Source organism: Lactuca saligna, chromosome 5 (assembly GCF_052625555.1).
Source record: "Lactuca saligna cultivar CGN05327 chromosome 5, ASM5262555v1, whole genome shotgun sequence".
NCBI classification, from domain to species: domain Eukaryota; kingdom Viridiplantae; phylum Streptophyta; class Magnoliopsida; order Asterales; family Asteraceae; genus Lactuca; species Lactuca saligna.
Window position 1 is genome coordinate 115,182,391 of NC_136421.1, and position 27,187 is coordinate 115,209,577.

General features: G+C 32.5%; 1 protein-coding gene across 1 annotated transcript; it reads right to left on the reverse strand.

Moving 5' to 3' along the window:
* Window positions 1–4,322: 4,322 nt before the first annotated feature.
* Window positions 4,323–8,929, reverse strand: LOC144996922 (ubiquitin carboxyl-terminal hydrolase 18-like). The gene is made up of 11 exons (XM_078956714.1): window positions 8,347–8,929; window positions 7,821–7,974; window positions 7,650–7,738; window positions 7,477–7,562; window positions 7,223–7,385; window positions 7,007–7,130; window positions 6,749–6,906; window positions 6,579–6,663; window positions 6,257–6,469; window positions 5,856–5,917; window positions 4,323–5,283 (listed from the first exon to the last, which is right to left on the reverse strand). The coding sequence occupies exons 1-11, from the start codon at window positions 8,652–8,654 to the stop codon at window positions 4,587–4,589; spliced, it is 2,139 nt and encodes a 712-aa protein (XP_078812840.1). The 5' UTR covers window positions 8,655–8,929; the 3' UTR covers window positions 4,323–4,586.
* Between the last annotated feature and the right edge of the window lie 18,258 nt (window positions 8,930–27,187).

The following is a 27,187-nucleotide window of genomic DNA, read 5'->3' on the forward strand; positions in this document are numbered from 1 at the left end:
TCCTAAAACTCCTACCAGACCTATCAACAATCAAACTTATCATCAACACCTCGTAGTTAATTCAAATAACCAAGTACTTTTCTCTCCTAGTGATGTTACAGAATCTTCAATAGCCACCCCTGAGGCTTTTCCCTCTTCACCCCCCACTCCCAGTGTTTCTTCACTTGCCAGCCATGTACTTTCAGAACCGACCACTCCATCCCCTAAAAGTCCAGATGATTTAAATCCAGTTCTCAAGGTTAAATCTTTAGCTGATATTTATCGATCAACAACACCAAACTCACTCCCACATGGTCTAATGGCAACTAAATATGATGACTTATTTTATGAACCTCAGACTTTTAAACAAGCCTCCAAGTTACCTCATTGGTAACGTGCAATGCAAGAGGAAATTACAGTCCTACACAAAAACAACACATGACATCTGGTTCCGCCTCAACAAGAAATGAATGGTGTTTGATGTAAATGGATATTAAAAGTCAAACGCAAACCAGATGGGTCTCTTGAATGGTACAAAGCTCGTTTGGTGGCACAAGGGTTCATCCAACAGGAAGGTCTTGATTATGCAGAGACATTCAGTCCAGTGGTTAAACCATCAATCGTACGTATTGTTCTTTCAATCGCTCATGCTCAAAGGTGGGATATCAAACAATTGGATGTCAGAAATGCTTTTCTTAATGGCATACTTCATGAAGACGTTTACATGAAACAGCCACCAGGTTTTGTTTCTAACTCCTTTCCTAATCATGTGTGCAAGCTAGATCGTGCACTCTATGGTCTCAACCAAAGTCCTCGGGTATGGTTTCAACGTCTTCATAACTTTCTTTTACGTTTGGGCTTCTTTAACAGTCAATCTGATTCATCTCTCTTCATCAGACACACTAAAGAGGCTACTACAGTTATTCTAGTCTATGTTGATGACATAATTGTCACGGGATCATCTCCTTCAATGGTGGCTAGTGTGATTGATGCAATATGTGAGACTTTTGATAGTCGTCGTCTACCCTTCAAACACTTTAAACATCCGAGCTTACTTTGATTCTGATCGGGCATGGGACCTTAATGATCATAGGTCTACGACAGGTGCTTGAATATATATTGGTCCAAATCTCGTCTCTTGGACTGCCAAGAAACAATCAACAGTTTCACGGTCCAGCAGTGAAGCTGAATATCATGCACTAGCAACTACTACTGCAGAACTTCGGTGGTTTTCCTACTTGTTTCGTGAGCTGAATATCTTTCTTCATTCCCCCTCTCTCTTTTGTGACAATCTATCAACATTACATATGGCACGTAATCCAGTCTTCCATGCCCGTACCCGCCATATTAAGATCGACTATCATTTCATACGGGAATTGGTTACTCGTGGTTTTTTATCTCTACACTACATTTCAACAGATGATCAGTTAGCGGATTTGTTCACAAAGGGTCTGCCTAAATTCAGATTCAATTCCTTATCAGTCAAGTTGCGTCTTCCATACGGACGTCTTACTTGAGGGGGCGGGGTGTAAACGTACATATATTTGGAAAATATTGTGTTGTGCATCATATTCTTTGGAATGATTTGCCATCGTCAATTATCAATTTAGGCCCTGTAATTAAGGCATAAGTTTAGTCCTATAAATGTGTATTTCCTTTTTTACCCTTGTATCTCTCTTATATATATACTCATAATAAAGACACGTTGGGTTTTCTGTTTTTCAACCTTCTTCTCCAATCTTTCTTATTCCCTGTTCCAGTTTATATTGTTTGATGTTGTTCTACATAGTCTTTCAGCCTTTATCTTAATAGAGATTACCTTTAATAATGATCTAATTGTTTGACGAAAGTATAGGAGTCGGAGCGGAACATCTTTGAGACAAATCATCTCCACTCAGGTACATTGCTTCGTCTAAACTATGGATCCACGAAGTGTTGCCTCACTCAAGAAAAGAGCTTCGTAGTTGCGAAGATTGAAAGAGAGGCAATCCCAGTTCGATAATGGTCTTGTTACACTTCTTCGACTTAATGACAGATGGCCCGCTAGGGACTGATTGGCTTATTAGCAAGAAAGCGCATAAATTTTTTTTGTTGTGTGTTTTTCAATTCTTTATTCCTAGTGGTAGTGATGTGAAAATCTATAAGTGGTATCCCATCTTCAAGCACAAACATCACATTCTTTGCTTTTAAGCATCTTGTGATTTTCTTTTTTTTTACTGTTTATAAATATAAATGATTTTTGCAATTTTATTTCTAAAAATAGTCATTTACTTAGATCAGGAAAAAAAACTGTTTGTGAAACCTTAAATAAAAACCAAATTTGTAAGAGAATATGTTTCATCACCAAAAACTAATAAAATCGGCTATACTCAAAAACCAAAAACAAAATTTACGCATGGTTTTATAATCTTTAGGTTTTATGATCTTTATTTAATAAAACTTATTAATTAATAAAAATTCTTTAACAACTTTTTAGTCCAATCAAACACAGATTTATTTATTTTATTATAAAATAGAAAAGGAAAAAACTCACTATTCTTCAAAAGTACAAAAAAAACCTTTATTGCATACCAAGCTTGGTAGGCATATAAAACTTATTGGATTATAAAAAGGGCACTTAGCAAAAAAGTCATTATATTATCATAAAATTTTGATTTTGGCATTGAGTTATTTTTTTTCAATTATTTTATTATATTTACAATTTTGTTGCAGTATCAACAAAATGATCGGTTCTCCATGTTTTTCCAGTAACCAGTTTTCGCGAATTGCAATAAAATTACTAACTTTATCAAAATTTCGATTTTGACATCGAGTTTTAAATTGCAAGAAAGTTACTATATTACCACACAATTTCGATACAATTTCGATTTTGACACCGAATTTTTATTTTCTCAATTATGTCATTATTACATTTACAATTTTGTTGCATTCTCAACTAGTTGAACGATTCAGAAAATGTTATTGCGGTTTAGAAGCTCGATTTATACAACAAATAAATGAAGATCAGTCCAACAGTTCAAACTCACTTACAAATCAACGAAAAGGGCATATTCACCATTTCATGAGATGTTATTGTGATTTAGAAGCTCGGTTTGTACAACAAATATATGAAGACCCCTATAAGATCGATTTAATGGTTCAAACTCACTAAGAATTATAAGGGGTCTTCATGAGTACACCCTTTTTTACTGACTTTTAAGTGATTTTGAACCATTAGATTGACCTTCAAAAGCCATTTGTGAAGAAATACTCTCACAAGAATTAAACATTAAGTATTATAGTAAAAAGTGTCACCTAAAATGGTGAGTATGCCCTTGCACTTACTTTTAAGTGAGTTTAAATCACTCGATTGAACTAAAAGGAAAGTCACTCAAAAGTCAACAAAAAGACTTAAACATTAAACATTAAACATTAAACATTCTAACAAAGGACGTTTGACGTTTGCATCGAACCCAGTTTCACATATCTTTTTAGGTTAATCCAGTGGTTCAAACTCACTTAAAAGTCTATGAAAATTGTGTACTCACCCTTTTAGGTGACATTTTGTAATTTATAATGTTTAATGTTTAATTCTCGTTAGAGTATTTCTTCACAAATGACGTCTAAAAGTCAATCTAGTGGTTTAAATTCATTTAAAAGTCGGGAAAAGTGTTTACTCACCCTTTTAGGAGATGCTATTGTGGTTTAGAAGTTCGATTTGCACAACAAGTAAACTGACACGCCCCTACAAGGTCGATCCAGGAAATACTTAGTGAGTTTGAACCACAAAATTGACCTTGTAAGGGTCTTCATTTATTTGTTGTACAAATCAAGCTTCTAAACTACAATAACATATCCATAGTCCTTTTCATTGACTTGTAAGTGAGTTTGATCCATTGGAGTGACATTAATTTATTTGTTGTACAAATCGAACTTCTAAGTCATAATAACATTTCCTAAATCGGTCAATTTGTTAATATTGCAACAAAATTATAAATGTAATTGACATAATGTAGAAAATGAAACTCAGTATCAAAATCAAAATTTTGTGGTAATATAGTAACTTTTTTTACAATTTGAAACTTAGTGTCTAAATCTAAAGTTTAGTAAACTTAATAACTTTATTACAATTCGAAAAAAATAGCTACCGAAAGAACAAGAAGAACCGGTCATTTGGTTGATATTTTAACAAAATTGTAAATACAATATCATAATTGAGAAAAAAATAATAATAATTCAGTGTCAAAATTGAAATTCTATGGTAACATAGTGACTTTTTTGCTATTTAGCCTTATAAAACTATTGAAGTGACTTACCGATATTTGCTAATAATTTTGATTCATGCAAAAAAGTAATAATAACAATAATAGAAGTCCATAAATAGAAGTTCTTATTGACTGAATCATTAAGACCCATAATAATACTCTTGTCTCTTCAAGAATACAACCAAATAATTAAAAAGTCAAAAGAATGCACCTCAAAACTACATTGCTATTTCTTACCCTAAATTAAAATAAACCAAAACATCAACACACCCATCCCTCTATTTCCAATTTTTTTTTCCTCTTAAATAATGTTATAACCTCCAACTTCATTAACCCAAAGACTCATCTTCCTTACTCCTTACATCAATCACTCAAGCTTCCATTAACCACAATCGATTCACTTTCCACCGATGATATCAAACCATTATTCTTGAAACAATGTTTCTCTTTGCCAGGTGTCAAATCCCCATTGGCCTGTTCCTTTTCGCCAGGGGCATTCTCGTCTTTCTTGGTATTATTTAGAATTTTCCGAGGTCGTTTCCCGAAGAATCCCGGGGCGATTAGCGGTTTCAATTTTGAAGAATTTGTCTTCAACAGTTTCCCGGAATCGTCCTGCGGAATGGAATCAGATTTTCTGGGATCGCATTCCAAAGTTACGGATTCCATTCCGTTTCCGTTGACATGAACGGAATCAGACTTTTTTGATATATCGGTTTCGTTAGGGCAAACAACTGGTGGCGGTTTGGTATCTTCGACTGGAAAAGTGGCGGACCGGTCGCCGGAATCCTTACAGTTTCCGGCAAGATCTCCGGCATCCACTGAAACAGGGGAATTGGGATTTGAATCTGGTGTGTCGATGTCCATGGTAAGGTTGGATGAGTTTTGAGACATGGAAATTGTTGACAAAGGATTATTAGAATTATTGTTAGTAGGATCAATGGATTCTGTAGCCAATGAGCATTTGACAGGTGTCTTTTGTTGGGAGGAATTCGATGTTTCAAGCTCTTCTTTTCTAGAAGTTTCCTCGATTGGATTTAAGCATGATTCTCTGGCAGAGACCCTGAAAAGATTGTTTCTTTAGTCGACTGAATGACAGTAAATGACCATTTTACCCTTCTGTATGGAATTAATGTCGAATAAGAAATTATTCTAAATTACAAAAAATATGAAAAATTATGTAACACTTAAATTAATTAATGATATTTTATATATATAATAATGATATAGATTCAATTAACTTAATCATAAAACCTCACATTACAATTAAAGTTTATACTTTTCCAAGAAAGATACAATGTTGACTTGACATATAACTAAAATCAATTTCCCATACTATCTTGTAATAATTGCTAATGGGCAAAATGGTAAATTCTCAGTCCTTATCTTGTCAAGTCAGAATTTTAATATATTGTAACATGCTTCACTTTCTAGCTTTTAGATGGAGACTTCAAAGTTGCTAATAAGGCATAAAGTCAGGCTAAAACTGTTGTTTTTGGAATACTTTTCAAGTCATTTTCATATTTCTCACAAACTTGTTTTTCCTTAGTATTTTTGGAAGTGAGTAGTAAATATTACAGAAGATAACTATTGAAATAAAAGGGCAAATCAGTAAATTAGACAAATACTATGTACCTGCTATACAGAAGCATATAAGCCCCTTGAGAGAGCACCTCATCCAGTTCAACTGTATCCACCTGAAAGAAATATGTAACAAGTAAATTCAATGTCAATTGAGAATTTTGATACTTGGTTGGATGATTTAAACAGATGACATCATTACATTTCATGATCATGTTCAGTTGTCTTATAAATAAAAAAATGGATTTTCAAATGAAAATTTTATATTATGTGCGACTACAATGTATAGTTTTAACTCTACTATATACATCATTTAACTATAACTAATCAATCTTTTACTTACAAAATAAAAAAAAACATTATGTTCCTTCCTCAGCTCCATGATACATAACACTACTTTATGTGTGTGTGTGTGTATATATATATATATATACAGAGAGAGAGAGAGAAGGGACCTTGCAATCATCAATTCTATACCAATTTCCAGAAAAGTCCTTGGTATAACAAATGTAATGACCAAAATACGATGCATTGAGCATATCAACATGAACAACAACTGCATATAGTCTGTATTTATCATTTCCATCTGCAGCTTCACTCATGTAAGGACTAAGATCCAAAGTCTCAGGGAATGTCACCCTCTTATTAAGTTTCCCAAATCTTCCACTCTGAACAAAAAAAATAAAAAAATAAAGTACATTTAAGAATTCCCCAAATCAATAATCAATATCATTAAAAAAGTGTGTTTACAAAAAAGGTAACTCCAATTTCACAAACCTGAAACCTCTTTAATGCAATTGTAAGAATATTTGGAGGCATATGAATGCTTAGGCGTTTCCATGCTAACACATACTCATTACATCTGCAAAAAAAAAAAAAAAAAGAAGAAATGAGTCCAAAAAGAAAATGAAGTTGATAATGAAAAAAAAAAAGAAAAAGAAAATTACCCATCACATTTGTACATATTATCTCCTTCAAGCCATTCTTTTGCTGTAAATTGGTCTAAGCATTCCTCAAGAGATGCAGCATCTCCTTGAATTTCAACAGTCAAATCCATCATATTTTCAAACTGATTTGACACGTTATTGCATTTTGTACATATCACCTTAGAAAACATTACAGATAAATGTTAGCCTTTAAAAATATATATAAAAAAAGGGAATTATTAATTATTGATGGAAATAATAATAATATAAAGATGATACCTGAGATTGGAGGCGACCCCCAAATATATGTTGAATAAGAGTTGTCTCTTGAGAAGTAGGATGCACTGCTCTTTCACCACCATATTCATCAAGGCAAACTGATTGCATTGTATCAATTACAAACCTAAAATATGTTTAAAAGTTTTGTAATCAGTCATCATATTATCGTAAAAAAAGTGTTGAAGTATTTCAAAGTTATGTAATAAGCATAGAAACCTCATGAACTCATGGGCATCCTCCTGTTTTCCATTGCCAAGATTTCCACCAATATTAGGCAATCTTGATAAAATATTGATTGGTGAAAAAGCATGGTGACTTTGGCTAGCTCTTTCCACATGAGCTTGAAGTTCACACAAGAAACACCAATCATTTCTCCTGCCTGATAAACAAATGTGTCAAAAGTTTTCTGATAAACTATTATGTATTTGTGTGTGTGTGTGTGAGAGAGAGAGAGAGAGAGTGGCAATTACATTCCCTACGATGACCTTTCTCCAACAAATAGGCAGCAAGTGGTCGAGTGTATGCTAAACATTGTAATACTACATTGGCAAAGCAGCTGTGAGAAGAAACACAACCATTAGATAAAAGGGTTGACCTTAAAGTTGACCAAATAATATGAACAGAAGGAAACAAATTGATGCACCTGTTTCCACAATTGAGAAGCCCACAAGGGGGGAAGCCTTGTTTCTTCCAGTTGAATAGCTCCACGAATTTGTCATAGGGGAAAAGAATCTGAAAGCAAAAAGTTTGACTGAATATTAGCTATGATATGATAAAATCAATTAGGTCAAGAAAACAGACATCAATTTTGGACCTTTTTTATTTGGGTAGAATTCCCTGTGTTAGAAACTAGTGTAATCCCAGTAGGGTTTCTCCTTCCTTGCAAACTTGATTTGCTAGAAAGCCGAATTTCTTCACATTTTTCCTTGTGCCCAGAGAACCAATGAGATCTTTGACATGATTCTGAGCTGAAAGATGATAAAAAAGAGATTTAAAGCTAAAGCAAAAAAGAAGAAAAGAAGAAAATACAAAACAATTGAAAGGTTTTGGAGCACTAAAAGGTTGTAATCAGCCACTAGGAACCTGCCATACGTATAATTATCAAGGAATTACTTCATAACATAGATATACGATAGGGAATGTACACTAAAGATTAAAAAAAAATTCTTGATTAATTCAACAGAACTGAACGACCTAAAATAAGAACAAGAACAGTATACCAATAACATATCATCATAATTCAACGAAATAGATAGAAACATAAAGACGAATTAGCGTCTATGATGGAGAATGTTGTATAATAATGAATAAAAAAACCAATATCAACAGTGCGTATGTACCAGTATCGGACCCCTTTGCATCGGGAACAATATTTCTTCGTCAAGCTACCGCAGACAACGCATGAATCACTGATTGCAACAATACCCGGCATCGACGAAGACGACGAAGGGGATACAATAGAGTCGGATGAAGCGGTGGGAGAAGAAGATTGAGAATGGGAATCGAAACGGGCGTCGTCGTCTCCGTCAACAACGAAGTACTTGGCAGCAGTGTTCTTCACTAGGTAAATCAATCCAAAGAGAACAGCGAAAGCTGTGATGCCGAACTTAAGATACCAATTGAGATCCAGCGAATTATATTCATGCATCGACGATTCTGCTGATTCTTATTTGAATTATTAGGGTTTTTCATCGATGATTCATTAGAAATTGTGGCCAAGAAACAGCACAGCCTTGTACTAGTAGTCTACTGGTGATCGAATTCGACACGAATCAGGAAACTTTGAGGGGTTTCCTTCTCACGATCGTTCGTTTTGTCGAATAAGCTCTTGAGATTTCTTCCGATAATCATGGAATGGCTGCATTGCCAAACCCAAAGGGAAAACAAACTAGAAAATAAATAATGGCGACGACGTCGTAACAGTCCTACCAATTATGTTTATTAAATATCGGAAGGGGAATAACATTTATTCGGGGATAAACAATCGAAAGTAAAATCTATTAATAGTAAAAAAGATAATAATTGAACAAAATCAAACCACTCACCTACAACATAATGATCTTATTTTGAATCTAGACAAATGGTTATTATTATTATTATTATTATTATTATTATTATTATTATTATTATTATTATTAAAATAGAGTTCATTTTTTTTTTCTAAAAGAAATTAAATATATTTTTATATTTTATTTCTAAGTATCCATTCATCTATTTTAAATACTTGTTTATATTAAATAATGGCAAATGTATTGAAGTATTATTAATTTCATTAAATGTGATACATGTTTAACATGAGAGAAGAATGTTTAAGAATAAAATATAAAAAGATATTTAATTTCTCTTCTTCTAATAATTAAACATTTAACATGGGAGAAGAATGTTTAAAAAGAAAATATAAAAAAATATTTAATTTCTCTTCTTCTAATAATGGATATCTCTTTGTTTTTATTTTTCTTTGAGGATTTTCTAATCATGGATATCTTTTTGTTTTGTTTTTATTATGTACATTCTATTTGTAATGACAATTTTGATTTATCTTATGATTAATTCTTCTATCCTTCTGCAGATGATCTTTAAGTTCACATGGAGATACAAACTTATTCTCCAAAAACTCTTCGTAAGGATTCTACAGTTTTATTATGTTTTGTATTAGAATCATTCCCAATTCTCCTCACATTATATATTGAAACTCTTACCTTTGGTGTTATTGTATTATGTTTACTTTCCATGTTCACACTATTTTCAGTGCCAACATAGGAATGTTAAAATATAAAAATTTGTGGATGTTAATTCTTGAATATGAGAAGTAAATTATTTATCCTTGTAACTAGGATGTGGATGATGGGACATAATAAATGTCACTCTTATGCTTACCTACCAATCAGTCTAAAAGACTAACATAAAGGTTGATTTATGTTTAACAACTATATATCATTTACCTTTCTAAACAACATCATTTGTTATATCGATTTATATATCATGTATGTTAGTCTCAGTTGTGGTGTTAACTTTTGCTTTCAAACTCAATGGTAGCTTAGTGTTACAACCTTAAGTCGGGGCCTGGTCTAAAAGGGAAATCCCAAACAATAGTTAGGGTGTGTTTGGTATGGAGAAATGGAATTAAAGTACATAATGAAAATGCAGAGAAAGAAATTTAAGTTGGAGAAAAAGAAATGATTCCATTGTTTGATACAACAAAGAATTCACCAGAGAAATATATATGAGAATCATTCCTCTTGTTTGGTTATATTAAGCACGGAAATGGAAATGATATTTTTTTGAGTAAGTTTATCATTTTCAAACAGTTTTCATTTATAATGAGACATTATAATTTACATTTTAATTTATCACATTATGTAATTCTTATATTTGTATTTTTTTTTATTTTCTCAATTACTTTTTTACCAATAAAATTTTATACCGTCTTTAACACTTCTACCAATCATATCATTTTTGTTCAATGTCAGTCATGCTAACATATATTACTGGTATAAGGCAAGAACATATATATTAAGAATTTGTTTGATAAAAACGTTCATCTTAATACAATATTGACTTAAAAAAAAGACATCCAAAAGCTCATCAATATATTCAAAACATCAAATTCCGAAACTTTTTGTTAAATATACAAATATATAATGTTTGTTGCAACAACATTTAATAAAGTTTATAATTTTCAAAACAATGACATTGGCTAAACATCACCAAATAAAGTTCATCCACCTGGGAAACAACAATTATCTAACAAAACAATATCTTTATGTTCTTTCTTGTAAAACCTTCTTCTGATATGTCATCTGCTAATCAAATTGGGCATAATCCAACAAAAGGTTAAGTTGGGCATGATAGAAAAATAATCCAACAAAAGTTAATTCACATGCTCATAATCCCCACAATTTTTCAAATGCTTTTACAAAAATATATAGTTTTATCCCAATAAAACGGATCACATAAATTGAGATTGAGAGAATAGAGAAAGAGAACAGATGCATTAAATACCAAATATGGTCTAGAAACTTACCTGACAGAAAAACCCTAAAGATGACGAAGGCAAAGTGGTATGGTGGAGTCAACTGTGCTGACGACGACTAGGGACAATAAGATGGTAAATTGAAGACTGAGGATATAAGAGCAACCATGGAAATTCATACGATCAAAAGCTAATATAATAACACAAATCCAAAATTTGACCGTAAGCTTTCATTAGAACTTACAATTTTATCCAAGCATTTCAACAAACATCTAATGAGCATGTTAAAGAATCATCTTTTGATAGTTACATTGATACACAAACTCCATTGTAATGCAATCTCCAAAGTATAAGCAACAATATCTAAAATAAGTTAATATATGAAGATACAGAACAACAATGGGTGCTTACTTCATTATGTCTGTCAAAGTAGCAACGAGTTTCTTCAAGTCGCAAGTGTCATCTCAGTTACACTTCACAAAGACCTTTCTCTTGAAACGATCAATGGACATCATCTTAATTATCATCATCATCATCATCGACCATCAATTCGATCTTACAAAATTAATTGGGTGTATCAAATTGTATCTACAAATTTGAAATTACCTGTGATTGAGATTTAGGTTTGTAAAATTAACCCACAAAACCGGGATAAGGAAATTGACATGGAAAGTTGTTGATCTATATTGAAAGCGTGAAATCCAGAAGCAGTAGTGTGAAGAAATCGATTTCTTAGGAGACTGAAGATAGCAATCGTCCAAAAATCAGGAGCACGCACACACCTAGTGTGGTTTGAAGTCACGATCTGTACAACTCTTCGCTTTTTTTTTTTCTCGGTGGCCTTTTCTCCCCATTTATTTATAAAGAAGGAGAAATGATTTGGTGGAAAAGGAATTAAATTATTTCCATTTCTCTTCTTTTTACATGTTAACCAAACAAGAGAAGTGGAATACATTCTATTTGCCTGCTCTTAGTTCTCCGTACCAAATACATCCTTAGAGTATTATATGGATGCCTACTTATCTCCTTGGATATTCTAGATGATACTTATTGGTTTCAATAGCTACTCATATGTTATATACATAAAGGGATGCCTTGAATGCAAACATGATTTCATATTTTCATTTGTGCTCATTTTTTCTTGGAGATAAATAGCAATAGTATAACATTATCCTACTATTGAAAACATTTATTTACATATTTAGCCTTAGTTATTCGAGTATGTATTTCTAACTACTTTTTTTATGACTTACAAGTCTTTGGTAGCAAGATCACCAAGTGTTCAAGTTGTATTAAAGGCAAGTCAATCTTTGAACCTTCTAAGAAAGTAGTAACATGATGATATAATTAGGTATAGATATTAACAAGGTGTCAAAGAAGATGTGTGGGTTTGTAACCATTCTGCATACGACTCAAGTTAATAGAGTCATACATCTCCCACATTAAGTTTCTCTTTGATAGAATCAAGGGTCACATGTGTTGATTCGAGGAAACAAACAACTTGTAAAGTTTACAAAAAGATTTAAAGTAACCATGATGAATAAGTCTATGGTTAACATGGTGAGCGAGTTAAATAGCGAGATGAAGACTATGTCATAGGAGCTCCATGATGTATCGTCCCAAATTTTCAACATAATTTTTTTATTTTTAAATTATATAAAACATAACTTCAATATCTTATTATCATTAAAATATCTTTGTCATACATTTATTCATAAAAGAGAACACTACAAATAAAATTACATTTAGTGGCACAAAGTTTTAGTGGCATTTTGATTTTGTGCCACTATACTACAAATAAAATTACATTTAGTGGCACAAAGTTTTAGTGGCATTTTGATTTTATGCCACTATAGCCTACTTTTAGTGGCACTTTTATTTGTGCCACTATAAGTTTTAATATACAGTGGCATTTTGTATCTTAATTATCTCCAATACTTTGAAAATCCAGCCTCCTTTGTTGCGGGGGGAAATGTATTCCCAAAAATTATAAAATCCCCCCAACACCTTGATTCCCTCGTATCCAAAATTTCCCCCTGTTTGATTTTTACATGACAAAGAGATTAAAAGACTAAAATTTTCTAATTATCCACTACCTTTCCGATTACTTCCCACACTCCCAAATACGACCGTCTCCCACCCATGCCCTAAATCCTTAATTGCTACCTCGTTTGCCATCGACCTTACTGCAGGCTCCAAATTGTTGTCACTCGATCGTTGCAACCACACCTATCTCCAATACTTTGAAAATCCAGCCTCCTTTGTTGCGGGGGGAAATGTATTCCCAAAAATTATAAAATCCCCCCAACACCTTGATTCCCTCGTATCCAAAATTTCCCCCTGTTTGATTTTTACATGGCAAAGAGATTAAAAGACTAAAATTTTCTAATTATCCATTACCTTTCCGATTACTTCCCACACTCCCAAATACGACCGTCTCCCACCCATGCCCTAAATCCTTAATTGCTACCTCGTTTGCCATCGACCTTACTGTAGGCTCCAAATTGTTGTCACTCGATCGTTGCAACCTCACCCCCGCTGCATCCTTACACTTCTCGTTGTCGCGCTCTGCTCATACATCTCTGAATAAGGTACGGAACCCTTCTTTCCTTTTAGAAATCAGACGGAAATGTTCCTCTAACTTCCATCTCCGACTCTAAAATATGAGGAGTGGATGAGAAATCAGAAAAAAGTTGTTGATTATACAAGGGCGCCAGACAATTAAGATTTACGATGTACTTTGTTCTTCAGTTCTTCATGAATCATGCCCCCAAAATCATTAAATCATGATTAATTCCACTTGATAGCTTAATTGCTTCTAATTTCTGGAACCGACTGGCTAGTGTCTAGAACAAAGGAGGATCAAGGGAGATTCTGGATAATAGAGGATGCTTATAATTTCTCAAGATGTAGAACTGGAAGTCAAAGATGAAATTCCTGACCGAATTCATGGTGGAAGACGAAGATTCAAAGGATATTTGGGTAAAGTTTTGACTTTTGATGATGTTTAAATAGATATTGTTGGTATTAAGATCTTATGTTTAATGATCTTCATATTTCTAATTAGAAATTTTATTTAATCACATGTTATGTTCATGATCTCTAAACTTTTGTATTTACTATATGTATTGGCAAGTAAGTCCAATTTTCCACATTCCACTACTACTACATAAAAGGAAACTTCAAAGAGCTAGGCATGGACTACCACCCATGTAGCTTAAGGTTTGCGTTCGACAAGTTGAACTTTTTCGTTGTATATTTTTAGAAGGATTGGGTTATACAGGAAATAATTTAAAAGGAAAATTGCATACACCTCAGGAAAAACCGAAAAATATATCAAACTTATAGATGATCTTCAAAAGAAAAACATTTAAATAGTAACTAATTGTATCTCAATATGTGTTGGTCACTCTTACATACTGTTAGGAACCTGTACATGTGAAAGCAAATGCAATTTGATAAACAAAAAGTGAGGGGCCTTTTTTTAGCTTAGTATGTTTTAATGCACTAAACTAAAGTATGATATTGCAACAAGCATCATTTGGGTACCTGAAACTAGTCAACATATTTGAGTTTTATTAAAAGAAAAACTTTTCTCCAAAAGTATAGTGGAATCACAAGTTTTAGAGAAATAGCACAGGGCTTCATAGTTGTACAGAAGAAGATGTGGAGAATATAAAGTCATGATTTGTCTTATTTAACAGGAAATTAGTAACTCTTATAGCGTTACACTTCCTAATATATTTTTCTTGTTTATATATGTGCCATATTATATAGTATACAACTATAAATTCCTGCTATAGTGCTTGATTGGCTTAATCTTGACCAAATTGATGCATAATTTATAGAGATTCTAGATGCTAACATGATTATGAATGAGACAAATGATTACGCCATGGGAGCTCGAAGTAGACTTGAAGTAGAAAAAGGCAAACCAGTTTCAAAACCCTATGAGTAACACATTCAAAACCTTTTCTCCCTTTGGAATTTGTTTCCGTTTTACAAGCTGATGCTTCAAAGATGGAGCATAAGTTACGAGAGAAACTGAAGTGTCTTTAAACATGTAAGGTTTTTTTTCATATGTATTTACTGAAATTTTGTTTTTTTATCAAATATCTATTTTTTTTATTATTGTTGGAAATCTAGTTTTTTTATAGCTGGAAATCTGTTTTTCATACTAAACAATTGTTATTTTCAGCTGAAAAATTGTTTATTAGATATTATTGCTAAAATTCCATGATTTTACAATTCTTACTTTCTTTTATCCTTTTTGTTCTTGTAGCTGCACATGAAGAAATGGAATAGATTGGTACAATCTAGGATGAATGACATGGTGTTTGTCAAATTCAGTCATCCCTTGGAACGAATGAAGGTTTTGTAGGCTAACTACATTTGGGTGTATAGGAATAGTATTGAAATAGAGTACATGTATGTGTTGTAATACATTTGACTGTATTGGAATAGAGTCTAGCTAAATGTAATAGAGTACATTTATATTGATCGTATAATAATTGATATAGGGAGTGAATATTGTTAAACAAGTAAACTTTAATTTTAAGTAATGATATTGTGCTTCAATTTATTATGTTAATTTTCTTATTATTATTATTATTATTTTATTTAAATTTTAAAAAATTGGATCTAATTTATTAATATATTTTTTCTGTTGACAAGTGCCACTAAAAGTATAAAAATAATATTTATTTTAGCAATTACATAGTATCACTAAAACCTATAAATGATTTAGTGGCATAATCGAAAAGTGCCACTATAACCCAATAAGGCTACAGCGACACAACCAGAAAGTGTCACTAGAGGCCTTTAGTGACAGCACTTTTAGTGACACTTTTTTTTTTGTGCCGATGATTGCTTAGGGGTCATTTAGTGGCACTTTTTTGGTTTTCAGTAGCACTTTTTTTATGTCACTAAATGTCATTTTATTTGTAGTGAAATGACATCCCCATTTTTACAACAATTTTAAAACTTTTTATTTATGCTTATTTAAGTCAAAGTTTATTTATAAATGTAGAATTTTGTCCCGTAAAAGTATTTCCAAAGAAATATTTTTCATTGATTCATTAAAAATTGGGATGACATTCTCAATACAAAACATAAGCATAAATACGTATTTCAATATCTTAGACTAAGAGTCTACATCTCTTTGAATCTCTTATCATTCATTTACCTTTGTACTGCTTTCTCGGATACAAATAAACTAAGTGAGCCGGGTTGGAAAACATGGTAAGTACATAGAGTTTTCAATCCCACAATGTTTATATACATATATATATATATATATATATATATATATATATATATATATATATATATATATATATATATATATATATATATATATATATATACACTAGCCGTTACCCGCGCACAGCGGCGGGGACAAATAGCTTCTTTCAACGATATTTTTTTAAAGAAAAATATTATGTTCCAAAAGAAAGTTCATGTCGTAGGTGAGAGGAAGGACGGTAGTCGTGATAGTGGTTGGTTGAAGGCGGAAGGAGGCAGAGCGGCTATGGTGGTGGTGGTTATATTGTCTTGGTTACTGGTTAGGGTTCTTCGAGAGAGTGTGCGTATATTTCTTACTTTGAAGGGATTACGAAGATAGATATTATGAGATGGCTTGTTACCAATGTGAGAGAAGAGAACCTCTATAAATTGTTGATATTGACCGCTTCAAATGGTTGAAGTGTTGAGATTGACGAGTTCAATTTGCAAATGAATTCTTCTATTAATTTGATACGGGATTTTTAGGGATAAATGATAGGGTTAAAGTTTTAATATTATTATATTATAAATGGGTTGTACTTCAAGCTTAATAGTTTGAGCCTCTTAAAAAAAATAATATTATTATATTCAATCTATTTATAGAAATAGTTAGATTTCTTTTATAAGTAGTAAAGATATATATATATATATATATATATATATATATATATATATATATATATATATATATATATATATATATATATATATATATATATATACTAGTTTATAACCCGTGAGAACCACGATTACAAAATTAATTAAACTTTGTAAGTAAAAATCCAAAACTATTAATTAATTATTTTAAATAACTTATTAATTAAGATATACTTTTTTAGTTATATAAAAAATTAGAACTGTTGATTCAAATAAATATGTAAAATTATATCATCTTATAATTTGTATAAATTTTATTTTATTATAATTTGTATAAATTTTATTTTATTTTTTATTCAAATATTATTAATTTAATGTAATTAAAATGAGAAATTTAATTTTTGAATTTTGAAATTTAAAAGGAGAATCAATAGATTGACAAGTAGCATAATATTAATTATAAAACTTAAAATGGTGACACATGACAAAAGAACTACTCTTTTATTTTATATATATATATATATCTTAAATCGGCAAGATTATTAACACAAATACATCTCATATATGCAATCTACTCCTCACATATTGGTCATTTATAACAACCTAGACCATAGTCTTGGATTCAAAAATAAATGCCTATACCTAATCCATACTCTCTGATTGGTAGTGAAGGACTATATTTAAACCATGCTCTCGGATAAGTGATGAATATTTAATCCATACTCTTAGATAAGAAATGAATAACTATAATTAATCCATACTTCCGGATTAGGAATGGATAACTATATCTAATCCATACTATCGGATAAGTGATGAATATTTAATCCATACTCTCGAATAAGGAATGAATAGCTTTATCTGATCTATAATATCGGATAGCTAAACTTCATAGCTCTAAAATCTGACCGGGGCGTTGCCATGTCGTGGTAAGTTGTTGGCTACGACGTGGTCCCTGTAAAATCTAGAACTTGCGAGAAAATCATTGTTACAATGCGCAATGAGAATTGGCGTGTCGCGGTCTTCAAATGTTAAGAAAGTAGTCGTGATGTAATAAAAAGTCACATCTCGAGGTAGCTAGGCTCGCATCGTGTCTTCATGAAAAAAATTAAATTCTTCATCGCAAAAAAAATCAACCAATCGGAAAGTGATCAAGTTCTCGGCTAGTCTCTCATATACATGTCCTCCTATATGTAGCCTTGAAAGTTCAATAGAATCGTTTTATTTTTGGCTCCATGTCGAATGTATACCCCACACTTATTTGTGTGTCATGCCTCTTCATTTTCTTCTAGTAATAATCCACCCCACTCTTGCATTTTACCCATCATCAATTTATTAGCTAAAAATTCCCTTGAAACAAAAAAGAAACACCAAAAACACTTTTATTCAAAATAAAACTAAAAATAAAAATTAAAAATAAAAACTAAAAGAAAAAGAAAATGCAAACTAATTTAAAATTCGGGTTGCTTCCTGATAAGCGTTTCTTTTTGTGCGTCTTAAGTTGGACTCTCAACTTAGGTAGTGTTTGTTTTTTGTCTGTAGATCTGCGTGACCTCTTCTGTCTGCATCTCGCAGACCACACACAGACATTAGCCTTCGCAGACTGTTTGTTTTTTTGAAGACTGCAGACCTAAAATTGTCTGCGCGCCCTCTTCTTGGCGCAGATGTGGACCAGAGTCTTCTAACATCTTCAAACATCTTCTAGCCTAAAAAAACATATATATCTTTATTTTTTTTAAGTTTTTTTTTTAATTTATATTTTTTTCCAACTTTATTAATGATAAACAATTTGAAAAAAAATTACAAAACTTAAAAAAAAAAACGTTCGGCGATACAAACATGATATTTTTGACAAATTTATAGATAAAGATTTATTACGATAATAGTTGTTGAGGTTGTTTATATAAATATGAAAAAAAAATCATAATATATTCTTATATTTTTTTGCCAAATTTTGTACAAAATTATTTAATACAATATCGTCAATTTCGCGAAAAAATATTTATGGTACGTTTTTAATGGATTTAATTGAAAAAATCGAAGTTTATTTCCATCCATTTATGTATCAAATTGTTTGATCACTAATTATAATGTTTAGTTATAACTTTGCAACCAAAGTTGTTGGTTTTTATCAAATATATACGTTAATTTATATCAATTTTATTTTTATTTTTTATACAATAATACATAAAAGTTGATATAAATTCGTTAATTATTTATAACAAAGTCATAAAAATATTAAAAAATCATTTTGAAATTAAAAAAAAACAGTTTATTTAGATTTCAGTTTATTTTAGTAGCCCGCAGATGTTAAAAAACAAACAGTTTTCTTTTTTCAGACTGCAGACGTTTGGTCCACATCTTCTACTGCAGATGTCTACAGATGTGGTCCGCAGACTGCAGACATTTTGCCTCAGAAAAAACAAACAGCACCTTAATAAACTTCTAATAAAATCGATGTCAGTTCATCCATTGCATTTAATATTCTTTTTGGACCGATTCATAAGATTTTACTTTTTGTTTTGGAAATCTGCGGACCGAGCTTAAATCCATAAAATCTAAGAATGTTTGACAAGGTTTAGAACCAGTTGGACACTGATCATAAATGGATCCCACACCATAAATTTCTCCAAAATTAGAATCCTAAACCCATGCTTCGAAACACAAATATGAAAAACATGGTTCCACGTCGTGGTAATGATTAAACTAGGGCATGGTTCCAAAATTGGAATCATCACCTTGTGCTAGCAACCTCTCCAATCCTCCAAATGTTTTTATGGATCGAATAGATCATCAAGTGCATTTAACTCACGCTCAAGAACATAATCAATCATATCCATTTAAAAATAAAAACAAATAAAACTAAAAACTGAAATTTAATCAACACATAAATAATTTGAACTAAATGCAACCGTTGCCTGGCAACGGCACCAAAAACTTGATGTGATTTTATGCATTAATTTTTTTATAAAGTCATTTTAAATATCAACTAGTCTTAAACACAAATAGAAAGTGTACCTTGTCGTGAAGTAATATAGTTTATGGTAAGAAAGGGTGTTGAACATAGGGAACATGAATGGTTTGATCAAATAATTCCAATGTTAATTAAATTAATGACAAAAAAGTAAAAATGAGGTTTTCTTTTGTTTAAAATAACTATATCGTTTTAACATTCAAATAATCAAAATGAAACTAAAGAACTAAATGAAAACAATATATAAGAAGTACTCCACTAGAACATGAATCCCCCAAGTTTCTATGCTTGATCGAATTGTAAGTGCAATGGATTAATGAGTTTTATCGAATTGTAATATGACTAGTTATATTGGTCGGATTTCCTAGTACTAATAATTAATGAACAACTAACACAATGGTTATGAAATTAGTGAACACATAATTAATTAAATATATTCGAAGTATAGATGATATGATCTAGTGATTTCTTGTCAATGGTCATGACAATCAATCAAAGCATGACATGGATATCTAATAATCTCTAACACAGTAAAAGTTACCAATTAATATTATCTAATCCTAGGATATGGTCAATCTCTAGTCATAACAATTTAATTGTTATAAACTAATTAAGATTCAAGTTAATGTAATTAGATTGGTCCTCTCAACTACATATAACTTAGCAATTGGTAATAAAAATCATAACTTTAACATGAAAGGGAAGGTGATCAATCAAACACAAATATTAACCAAACTCACATAATCCATCTAAGTAAGTCAAAACATATTCATCTAGGGTTCATCAAGATCTAGTGAAAGTAAAGGTTTTAACAACATAATCAATAAACTAAAGTAGAAAAACATCACCAAAAGATTGCTAGACATGATTATCAAGCAAACATGAAGTGAAATCTTGATACAACAGCGCTTGAATCTTCAAACCATTTCTCCAATCGAATATCTAGCTTGAAAATCGACCCTTGGAGTGTTTCTGGACTTCAAACAAAGTAAAAGTCGCACCTATAGGTTGCTAAATCCTGTACACTAATTAGGGTTGGAAATATCATGTAGTTATAGATTTTTCGGCTCCACGACATGGTCAAAGTTTGGCTACGCTATGGGAGATGGAATCTTCGCGTCCATAATTTTTTTTCCACATCATAGAAATGGCTATGCTGCAGTGTGAGAACTAGGAATCAGAATTTTTCACAAACACAAAAGTCATCAGGACTTTTTCTAGTTTTTGGAACATCTTGAATATCGTTAATCGGAGTTACGAGTCATGAGATATGGTTAAACTGCTAGCAACATCATTTTTTGCATATTTTTGTGTCTTTTTTAGCTATGTTCTCCTTCTTTTGCATCTCAACTACCATTTTAATTGTATTTGAACATTTTCAAGCATATTAAGTATCATTTATCTTAAAATATAACATTTTATATCTCAATTGTATTAAGATAATGCATAAATATATGTATAAATATATATATATATATATATATATATATATATATATATATATATATATATATATATATATCAATATCAGCACGCCGCACCCTTTCTTGGTCGGTACGGTTGGCCTACAGATGTATGATACGTAGCAGGTTATGGGTGGTCCGTGTTGCACCTTCTAAAATCACGTGCCTCGTGATTTTATTTTCTACAAAAAAGTGTATCTTTTTCACATGGGCTCCGTTTTTTTTACGTTATTTATGTTCACACATAGTTATTGACTAGTACTACAACTTTCATTTAGGATTTGTCTACTAATTCTCACTTTATTTTTTAAGTTATATATTTAAAGAGCGTAGACTGTTGAAACTATTATAAAAATCATAACTCTTTAATGTGACATTTGTTCTCAACTATCTTTATATCAACGGGTTCATATTCATATGTCTTCAACTCTAGTTTAGATTGTATCGGCTAACAATCAATCGACTTGAATTTCAATATCTAGGTCCATATTATTGCCCTGAAACTTTGAAAAATTACAACTTCCCCATATGAAGTCAAATTTGGGCATTTTGTATATGCATGCCTTTTCTTTTTCTTTTTTTATTATTTTTTTTTTATTATTACTACGACTTGCATTTAGATTACTAAGGCCAATAAGTGGCCTGTCTCCGATTCACTTTTTACAACATGCTTTGTCGTATAGGGATGAATAAAAAACTTCAAAAAATCATAACTTGTCAATACGAAGTAAGGTTTAAGGGTTATTTATATCTATTGAATTCATATTTTATGTTTTCTACATGTTTAAGGTGATTACTTTGGATGAAAAGTAATATATTTCTACTTCGTATTCTATAATAATCGTTCTATATTACAATCTATGAAAATAGTAAAAATAGGGTGTTACACATGACTTACAATGATTCATCTCACACCCCAAAACCGAGAACGGTGGAAACGTTCTGGGGCGGAGGATGTCATGTAAAGTATCACAACACAGTATAACAGTAAACATGCAAACAACATCATCCATTGCATTAAATATATAATTTTAATACAAGCGTGTTCCGTACAGTTATAAACACCAAAAATGTAAATCAAAATAATAAGATGAGTCTCGAATGCGCTCCATCTTCTCAAAAGCTGGCCTCGGTACGTGTCTACTGATGACCTAACAATACAAGTTTATTTTGAAAGTGAGTATCAGCATTAAAGCTGGCGAGTTCATAAGTATTTTAGTGTCAGTGTTTGTATCAAAACGTTTGAACATGGTTTTAAATATGAGTTTATAAACATTGGTGATAAAAGTATGTAAATGTTTGTAAGTGTTGGTAAAAGTTTGAAGCTCTCAGAAAAACCTATATTTTCTATTAAAAGTAGCCTTTTACCAAGGCGTAACTATTTTGTATGTTCTTTTATTATAAAAGTGTGTGATTTTCCCTTTGTAACTATCATTGTCAAAATATAGTTTATACATTAATGTTTAAGTGAAATGATCACTAAATATATGTAAAGGGTAAATTAATGTAGTACTGTAGTGTTTTATTATAGGAACTACTGTTGTACTAACTACCTTAAACCGGATTTATATTAAGGTATCATGTAATTAATTCTACCATACTATCGGCTAGGTAACAACGATAAATGTAGGTCGTAAAAAGGTATAACGTTTGGCACCCGCAGACCTGCAGGTCCGGCTGTAGCTAGCAGCAAGGTGTAGGATAGTCAATCCAGTATAGATCTATACGCAAACTCACGCTCTCCCTCCAAGAGACTCTGGCTACAACTCGGGCCATGACATTGAAGGCATGCTCCGATACAGTGGATCACAATTTGTTAACGTATTCATGTATATGTAATGTATTGTTACTCGTTCTAGTATCGTTGTATATGTTGTTCTTCTTAGATAGTTGTATATGTTCTCATAGTAATGTAATGTATATGTTCTCATAGTAATAGGTACTGACTCATGAATGAACTGACTCATTGAACATCTCATTGATCTAGCAATTGTATAAGTATTATCCCATGCTACCTATATGGTAACACACTAATGAAGTAACTAGTACTAATGAATCTGGAAGAATTTTTATGACTATATATGTACACATGATATATAATTAATATTGAAACGACCTTCGAATGGCTATCCGATATCCCACCAGACCACATCTCAAGCGCGAAAAGGAAATAGGGTGGACGGCCTTCCTAAGCCTTTTAAACATTGCTGATATAACTATACATGTTGGGAGCAGTGTGTTGCGTCATGGGCTCGTTTCACAGCCCTATTTTGTATCCGGTATGGGCCTGTCCATCCGTGATTTGTTTGTTAGGGTTTGAGTATTAATAGATGCTTGCATGCATCTTTTTATAGAGTTTTTTTTTGGAGTAGATTTCACGTCTTGATTTTCAGATATCTTTTGTAACCCTAGAATCCTCTACAGCGGAAGTTCTTAATCGAGCTCTGCTGAGGATTGAGTAATCTAATCATTCGACTTATTCAGATCCATAGTTGTGTTTTTTCTCATTGTTTTTACGTTCATTATTTACCTTTTACAAAGATTTAATCGATCAAAGAGTTTTTATAACTCACAATTGGTATCAGAGCGGGAGGCTGTGTAATTCATAAACATCTTTTATGTGAAAGAGTTTACGATTAGGGTTATTCCGCATTAACTGATATTTATTGAGTCGTCATTCCATAATTGACGTAACTCAGTATCTATTTGTTTTGCCCTAATATTACATATTACAAGTCTGATCTTTCAAACAGGTTAAACGATCAAGCATGGACGAGTCTCAATCTAATCCTATCAACATTTCAAACAACATTGGATCATTCCTATTCTTTACACCCAGGATTACGAAGTATGGGCGCATCATTTTGAAGATTATGTCATCGGATCTGAAGATAATGGATATCTTATTTGGGAAGCAATCGTGTCTGGACCATTTGCTCACTCAGGAATATCTAAAATCATTAAAACTCAGAAAGAGTATAATGATCTGTTAAAAGATGTTAAAGATGTTGCTCAAGACGAAAAGGAAAAGTGTCAGTGCAACATTAAAGCATTGAGACTGATCCGATTCGCTCTTCAATATGATACATTTAGGTTGGTGAGTTCTTGCAGTACCGCTAAAGAAATCTGGGATAGGGTGCGAGAGCTATATTCCACAGATGAAGATTTGGAGCATTCTATTCAGACCTTGCTTTTGTCTGAGTTTGGTGAATTTAAGCAGAATTCTGATGAAACTGTTACTCAGACATTCGATCGCTTCAATCATCTTCTTAGCAAGATGATCAAACATGATATAGAAAGGAAGCTAATTGAACAGAAAGTCACCTTTTTGAATGGCCTAAGATCTGAATGGAGAGCTGTTGTGACTACAGTCAAAGCTCACGAGCATTTCAAGTCTTATTCGCTGGCAAAGCTGGTGGGAATTTTGAAATCCTAAGAAAAGATTGTCATGCAAGAGAAGAATGTGGTCTCAAGTTTGGGGACCTTGGCCCTCCTATCTAAAAGCAAAAATGTGGTAGAAGATGAAGATCTGAACCTAGAAGACTATGATCTTACTTCTGAAGATTATGCAATGATGGTGTCTAATCCAAAGAGGTTTATCAAGAAGAGATTCCCTACCAATAAGAACCGAAACTGGCAGGGAAGCTATAGTTCTGAAAAGGTTAGGGAGGAGCCGAAGACAGAGGAACCAAAGAAAGAGGCGAAAGTTGAAGGAGATTCAGGTGTGAATTGCTACTACTATAGAGGAAAGAACCACTATGCCAAAGACTGCGTTCTAAAGAAAATGGCAGAGAAGGATGAGGAAAAAGATGAAGAGGCCTTGTTGATGAAAAAGCTGGAAGAGATCAAGAGAAAGAAAGCTACTGCTAACCCTTTAATGAATGCTTTAATTATGCAGGGTTCGGCAGCGGATGATGAGTTCGGTGGCGTGTAGGTCTGGTCAACCGACTCAGAGGTTGATGAGGTCAGGAAACCATCTCATGGAGAGGCATACGTTGCAAGAGGTGAAGAAAGCGGTAGGAAGTGTTTGATGGTGACAGATGTATCTCAAATGAGGGGATACAATACGGATGGTGGGAATGAAGACTCCAAGGAGCGAGAGGACCTATGCTTCACAGCAAAACCCCTCAGCGTGCAGATCAATGAGCTAGATGAATTGATCAAGAAGGTACAATCTGTTTTTGTTTCATTTAAAGTCCCACAAAATTCGTATGAAAAAGAATTAAAAAGCTTAAATTCAAGAATCTCAAATCTAGATAGTAGTTTAACTCAAACACGGGTCACCAATTCTAACCTAACTGACCAAATAAGCAGGGTGTCTTCCAAGAGTGAAGAACGGAGGATGTGGATAGAGCTGAAGGAGTCGGAGCTGATTAAATCCAAAGACGAAAACATTTATTTGCAAAGAGATAATTTAAAACTTTTGAAACAGAGAAATGTTTTTTGTTTAATTGCTAAACATCTTTATGCTAACATCACTCAACTTCATCCGAACTGTGAAATAGGGCAGAAAATTCATCGCATGATTTTGCCCTTCCTTGAGTTTAAGGAGGATGAAATCGATGCTGAAGCATATAACTGCGAAAGTGTTGTATTGTTTGATGATGTGAATCCCACTTACATGTATGGTCTGGACAAAATAGAATCTTTTATAAAGTCCAAGGACCATAAGGACATGCTGAAAAATCTTTTGGATGAAAACGATAAGCTGAAACTAAGGACCGAAACCATACAAAAATTTGACTCATTGAATGCCAATTTAAGTTCAGAAAATAAAATTGATGTTAAAAACACATCTGACCTTAATGAGGATGATGATATGAGTGTAATTTCTGTAGAAGATGAAGTCGACTGTTCTGAGTTTGTCAAAAGCGAACACGAAAACCACAAAAATCTTATTTCTGAAAATTCTGTGGAGTTCACTCGTTTGTCACAAAATAAGTCCCCGATTCTTAAAGAAAAGGAAGTGGTATACCAAAAGGTGAGAACTACTCCAAATCAGGTGTATAAAGTTACAGGTGTAACCGAACATCAAACAGCTGAACTCACTGCCATTGTAGCTGCGATGAGTTCTTCTGGTCTGCTCCTATAGATAATGCCGATGAAATAGTTGGTTTATCAGAGCGAACGTCCTGGAAAAAAAAAGGAAGATATGTACCAGAGCCGCTGAACAAGCCTGACAACTTTGACGTACCAAGTACCAGTGGCACTAAAGAAATTCCTGTAGAAGAAGTCACCTCCACAAATGAAACCTCATCTATAAAGAGTGAACCTGTTGTTCAAAAGCCAAAACAGAAGGCGAATATTCACAGGCAACCCAGACATGTGAAAAATCAAAAGCAGCAGAGGAATCTTAGATACAAGAAGAATCTCTCAGAGCGAAAACAGTTCCGGCGATCTCAAAATGCCCATTTTTCTGATCATGACAGGAAGTCAGAGAAAAGAGCAGTCAGACCGCAAGAAAGTATTAACAACCGAAAGGAATGGTTCGATTCAGAGAACACCAGCTACCGAAAGCATAGCTTCGGTTCCGAGAGAAAAAGTTACCAAGGTTCAAGGTTCGGTCTCACTAATGACCACAAACAAAAGGGCCACCTAGAACCTCAAGTCAAGAAAACTTCTCAGTCTAAATTCTCTCATTCTAATTCTTCTCAACCCCATTCTAAATCCAATTCTGTTCAAACTCAAAATCCAAATCTTCAAGAGATTTGAATGGAAAATTGAAGGTTTCCTCGGTCAAGAGTGATCAAAAGCATTCCAAGGTCCAAACACCTGAACCTGAATCCAAACTGACTATAACAAATCCTCATAAAATTAAAGTTTTCACTATTAAAAAGAAAGATGAAACAACTTTAATAAAAAGAACATATCTCGTTGACATTTCTCTTACTATT